The 6,431-nt window shown below is 24.6% G+C and overlaps 1 protein-coding gene across 1 annotated transcript in view; it reads left to right on the forward strand.

The window, feature by feature from the left end:
* Nucleotides 1–6,431, forward strand: part of LOC117171440 (26S proteasome non-ATPase regulatory subunit 10-like) — an 8,894-nt gene extending 2,463 nt beyond the window's left edge. The window contains exons 3-4 of the mRNA XM_033358768.1: nt 756–1,044; nt 6,212–6,431. Of these exons, the coding sequence (XP_033214659.1) occupies nt 756–1,044; nt 6,212–6,411 (489 nt within the window). The 3' untranslated portion in view covers nt 6,412–6,431. The remainder of the gene's footprint in view (nt 1–755; nt 1,045–6,211) is intronic.

The following is a 6,431-nucleotide window of genomic DNA, read 5'->3' on the forward strand; positions in this document are numbered from 1 at the left end:
TTCTAGAGTTTTAGTTTCTATAGTGCTAGTTTCTAGAGTTCTAGTTTCTAGAGTACTAGTTTCTAGAATTCAAAAATTCTAGAATCTAGAAAAAAAAATTTGTAAGAAAAATTGATAAAATTCCAGATCAAAAATTAAATTCACTGTTTTATGAGTGAAATAATTTGTATTTTCGTTTTTGTTCCTCTTTTCACAACTTTTACGTTACGTTATTTCTATACTAATTTGTTTATAATGATTTTTCTAGAATTTTTATTTCTGTCATTCTAGTTTCTAGAGTTTTAGTTTCTATAGTGCTAGTTTCTAGAGTTCTAGTTTCTAGAGTACTAGTTTCTAGAATTCAAAAATTCTAGAATCTAGAAAAAAAAATTTGCAAGAAAAATTGATAAAATTCCAGATCAAAAATTAAATTCACTGTTTTATGAGTGAAATAATTTGTATTTTCGTTTTTGTTCCTCTTTTCACAACTTCTACGTTATTTCTGTACTAATTTGTTTATAATGATTTTTCTAGAATATTCGTTTCTGTCATTCTAGTTTCTAGAGTGTTAGTTTCTAGAGTGCTAGTTTCTAGAATTCTAAAATTCTAGAAAAAAAATTTGTAAGAAAAATTGGTAAAATTCCTAATAAAAAATTAAATTCACTGTTTTATGAGTGAAAGGATTTGTATTTTCGTTTTTGTTCTTCTGTTGACAACTTTTACGTTTTTAATTTTGATTAAAAAATAAATTTAAGCTTAAAATTGAAATTTCCCAGACGAACATGACTCCCCTGATTCTCGCATCATCGGCAGGTCGTGAAGATGTGGTCAAAGTCTTGTTGAAACGAGATGCCAATGTAAACGCAAAAACAACTGAGGGACATTCTGCTCTGCAATATGCCGCTTCCAAAAACTGGCTTGAAATATGTGAAGCTTTGATAAAAAAGGGAGCAGACATCAACATAACAGATAGCAGGGGAGCAACTCCTTTGCATAGAGCAGCGTCTAAAGGGAATCTATTGGTTGTTAAACTCTTTCTCGATTGTGGAAAAGACCTGAAAATAAGTAAGTTTTACATAAAATATCATTTTCAAATACAAATTTTCTACAAAAAAGTTCAATTTTCAATTTAAAAATTCCAGATAGTTTCAGTAAGTAATTTTAATCTCAAAAGAAGAATTTTTAATAAAATAATTTTATTTTCAATCAAAAAGATACATTTTCAACAAAAATGATGAATATGCAAATGTAAAAATTGAATTTTCAAACCATAAGATTCAATTTTTACCAAAAAAAGACAATTTTCAACAAAGTACATGAATTTTCAATGTGCCATTTGAATTTTCAAAAAAAAAAGTTTAATTTTGAATAAAAAACGGAATAGTTCAAGTTTCAGTTTTAAAAAAATTAATTTTTCACCAAAGAAACATAAATATTTGTAACCGAAGCAATGTATTTTAAACTAAAGAGAATCGTTTTTAAGAAAATAGTTTAACTTTCAATCAGCTCGTTTTATTTTCAACCAAAAAGATGAGTTTTAAAATAAAATGATGAATATTTAACTGGAATACTTGAATTTCCGCCCAAAAACATTAATTTTTAATGAAGAAAATTATTTTTCATCAAAAAAAGGCGATTTTCCAACAAAATAAATCAATTTTTAATTTTAAAAAAAATCAAATTTTAATCAAAAATAGAACAGTTGAATGTTCAGTTAAAAAAAATTATTTTTCAAACAAGAATATAGTATAAATAATGTATAAACGTACATTTTCAACAAGAAAATTAATTTTCAAACAGGAAAGATGAATTAAAAAAAAAAACAATTGAAATTTCAAGCAAAAGCGACGCATTTTTAACAAAATTGTTTTAACGAGATAAAGAACATTTTAAGTGAAATAGAATACTTTTTTAGAAAAAAAGCAATTTTTTGCTATAAAAGATGAATTTTTAATCCAAAAGTACGAATTTAACAAAAAAACAGGCGATTTATCAGTTACAGTTTCAACTAAAAATATAAATTTTCTACTAAAATAAAGAATCTTTGACTAGAATAATTAAATTTTCAACCAAAAATATTAATCTCTACGAAAAAAGACGAAATTTTCAACGAAAAAAGACAACTTTTCAACACGAGTTGAATTTTCAACTAAGTGAAAGTTTTTAGACAAGAGAGAAAAAAATTGCAAACAAACTGTTAGATTTTCAACCTAGACGATTAATTTTCTACCAAAAAGAACGAGTTTTCAAAAAATATATGAATTTTCAACCAGGTAATAATTTGTAATTGTTTTAAGTCTTAAACTGTGTTTTTAAATTCTTTAAATGAAAAATGTAAATTAAAATAATTTTAAAAGATATTTAGAAGTTTTTAGATTTTTTAAAAATAATTTAAAACATGCAAATGTTGTGAAATTTTGAGGCCTTTTAAGGACTTTTTTAAAACTTTTAAAAATAAGTTAGTTATTAATTTAAGAAGTTTGAGTTTACAAAAAACAATCTAATTGTTTAACTTTTAATGTTTCAACTTAGAATTAATTGTTTTAAAAAATTCCCTGTTCCAACTCGGAACTCATTTAAATTTTTTAATTTTCCCTGTTTCAAGAAAAATTATAATACTTTTGGATAAATATCAGTTTCCACTCAGAATTGATTAAAATTGGCAAATTTCCTGCTTCAACTCAGAATTACAATTCTTTGGAAAAAGTTCCTGTTCCAATTCCGAATTGTATTCCTTTTCGAAATTTTTTTTTCGAAAAATTTAATTAAATCTTTTCATTTTTTCCTGATCCAAAAGAAATTATTATTGTTTTGCATAAATAACAGTTTCAACTCAGAATTAATTAAAAATTGGAAAATTCCCAGTTGCAATTCCAAGTTAGAATTTATTACTATTCTGGATAAATGCCGTTTCCAATTCGGAATTTATTTAAATATTTTAATTTTCCCTGTTCCAAGACAAAATATTATTCTTTTGCATAAATAACAGTTTCGACTCAAAGTGGGTTAAAAATTCCCTGTTTAAGTCCTGAATTTTAATTCTTCAATCAAATTCTTCGTTTCAACTAAGATTTCTGTATTGATTTTTTTATAATGATTTTTCTATAATTCTAGATTTCTAGAATTTTAGTTTCTGGAATTCTAACTTTTCAGAAAAATTCTAAAATCTAGAAACAAAAATTTGTAAGAAAAATTGGTAAAATTCCAGAACAAAAATTAAATTCGCTGTTTTATGACCAAAATAATTTGTATTTTCGTTTTTCTTCTTTTTTACAACTTTTACGTTACGTTATTTCTGTACTAATTTGTTTATAATGATTTTCCTAGAATTCTAGTTTCTAGAATTTTCGTTTCTATCATTCTAGTTTCTAGAGTGCTAGTTTCTAGAATCTAGAAAAAAAAATTTGTAAGGCAAATTGGTAAAATTCCAGATCAAAAATTAAATTCAGTGTTTTATGACTGAAATAATTTGTATTTTCGTTTTTGTTTTTCTTTTCACGACTTTTAAGTTACGTTATTGCTGTATTAATTTTTTTATATTGATTTTTCTAGAATTTTAGTTTCTAGAATTCTAAATTTCCAGAAAAATTCTATAATCTAGAAACAAAAATTTGTAATAAAATTGGTAAAATTCCAAATCAAAAATTAAATTCGCTGTTTTATGACTAAAATAATTTGTATTTTCGTTTTTGATCTTCTTTTCACAACTTTTACGTTACGTTATTTCTGTACTAATTTGTTTATAATGATTTTCCTAGAATTCTAGTTTCTCGAATTTTCGTTTCTATCATTCTAGCTTCTAGAGTACTAGTTTCTAGAATTCCAGAATTCTAAAATTCTAGAATCTAGAAAAAAAAATTTGTAAGAAAAATTGGTGAAATTCCAGATCAAAAATTAAATTCACTGTTTTATGAGTGAAATAATTTGTATTTTCGTTTTTGTTCTTCTTTTCACAACTTTTACGTTACGTTATTTCTGTACTAATTTGTTCATAATGATTTTTCTAGAATTTTCGTTTCTGTCATTCTAGTTTCTAAAGTACTAGTTTGTAGAATTCTAAAATTCTAGAAAAATTCTAGAATGTAGAAAAAAAAATTTGTAAGAAAAATTGATAAAATTCCAGATCAAAAATTAAATTCACTGTTTTATGAGTTTCCAACTCGGAATATATTTAAATCTTTTCATTTTTTTCCTGGTTCAAAAGAAATTATTATTCTTTTGCATAAATAACAGTTTTAACTCAGAATTGGTTAAAAATTGGAAAATTACCAGTTGCAATTCCAAATTTTATTCCTTTTTGAAAATTTCCAGTACTATTTTGGAATTTGTTAAAATTTGAAAATTCCCGGTTCCAAGTCAGAATTATTACTATTCTGGATAAATTCCGTTTCCAATTCGGACTTTGTTTAAATATTTTAATTTTCCCTGTTCCAAGACAAAATATTCTTTTGCATAAATAACAGTTTCGACTCAAAATGGGTTAAAAATTTCCTGCTTAAGTCCTGAATTTTTATTCTTCAATCAAATTCTTCGTTTCAACTAAGATTTAATATTTTTCTGTAAAATTCCCTGTTCAAATTCATAATTTGTATTTTTTTAAAGTTTACTGTTTCAATTTATAACTAAAATACATTCTTTTGAAAAAATCTCTGTTCCAATTCAAAATTTTATTCCTTTTCGAAAATCTCCAGCACGAGCTTGGAATTTGTTAAAATTTGAAAATTCCCGCTTCCAAATCAGAATTATTATTATTCTGCATAAATTCCAGTACAAACTATAATTTTGTAAAAAAATTGAGAATTCCTTTTTCGAATTAAAAGTTACATTATTTTTATTTTAAATAGTTTTAAAATCCTTAAATGCTTTTTCACATTTTTTCGAGTTAGATTTTTTTTCAATTCTGCTAAATTAAAGAAATTTTCTTAAAATCTTCAACGTTCATTTTTGAAAATTTTGTAAATCGTTATGAATCTTTTTACATATTTTTTTTAAATTAGTTTGTGAAAACAAAAAATCATCATTGAACTTACTCGAGATTTTTCTAAGAATAATAGGCGTTTAATTATTATTTATAAATGAAAATTCAATCATTTGACTTAGAAATTAAATTTGGTTCTATAGAACAATTAAAACTGTAACGTTCAAAGTTTAATTCTTTTTGTTTAAATTTAAATTAACAATCAGATATTTCTAAATATTAGGTAACTGTTCTTTTTCTTAATTAAAAAATCTCAAATTTCACGGTTTAAAATTGGAATATTTCAGAGTGAAATTATATTTGAAATTTAATAAAAGCCTTTAATTATAAATATATTATTTTCAAGTTATTTTAAAATTGAAAATACTTTATAAAGTTTCAAACCGGGGGTTTAGATTTGTTTAACTAATAAGTCTTTCCAATCTAAACAGTTTAATTTTTAACATTAAAATCTCGACATTCTAAAATTGTGAATTGATTTCGAATCGTCTTGTAAAATTAATCATTATGCACTTTTTCATTCTTAAAGTGAAATTAAATTTTAAAAAAGTCATTAATTAATTTATAGTCACAGTTCATAAACTAAAAATATTTTTCATCAACAATTTACGATTTTACACGCTTCTAATGTTTAATTGTTTAAGTCTTTAAAATTGCACTTTAAAAATCTTTAAATTGAAACTTACGCATTTACATTAAAAATGTGAAATAAAAGATTTTTGAATTACACATTCAAAAGTGAATGATATAATTGAAACACAACACAATTAAACTAATTATTTTTAAAAAACGGTTTAAATTAAAGTTGGGAGGATTTTTTTTAATTTGTAAAATTTTCGGTCAAAAAATAAATTTACGGTCATTTCCCGCTCAAGCGGGCACCCTTTAATTATTTAAAAAATATATAAATAAAAGTTGAAATGATTTCTTTTTCTAAAAAATTTGTAAAATTCCTGGTCAGAAAATAAATTCCCTGTCATCTCCCGATTACATAAAATTCCCGGTCCTGCGGGCACACTGTAATTATTTAAAAAATGGTCAAATAAAAGTTTGAAGGATTATATATTTTTTTAATTCTCGACCAAAAAATAAATTCACTGTCATTTGCCGGTCTCAAAAAATTCCCGGTCCAGCGGCCACTCTTATATTATATGTCGTACATTTAAAGACAAAACGAAAAACCCAGAAAAATTGATAAAATAGGATTATAATCGCTGTAATACAAAAAAAAAAAAAAAGAAAAAAACTTTCCAGATGCAACAGACATGTACGGAAACACAGCCTTGCATTTGGCATGCGAAGAGGATCGCCAGGAGGAGGCAAAACTTCTCGTCGGGAAAGGAGCCGACATCTCGTTGACAAATAAGGAAAAGAAAACACCTTTGGATCTTGCAGGCCTCGGTTTAGCCCGCCAACTCAAAGAAATTCAACAGAAATCTCAATCCTCAAAATAAAAAATTGATTAATAATTCTA

The sequence above is a fragment of the Belonocnema kinseyi genome, chromosome 4, assembly GCF_010883055.1.
Source record: "Belonocnema kinseyi isolate 2016_QV_RU_SX_M_011 chromosome 4, B_treatae_v1, whole genome shotgun sequence".
Classification (NCBI taxonomy): Eukaryota; Metazoa; Arthropoda; class Insecta; order Hymenoptera; family Cynipidae; genus Belonocnema; species Belonocnema kinseyi.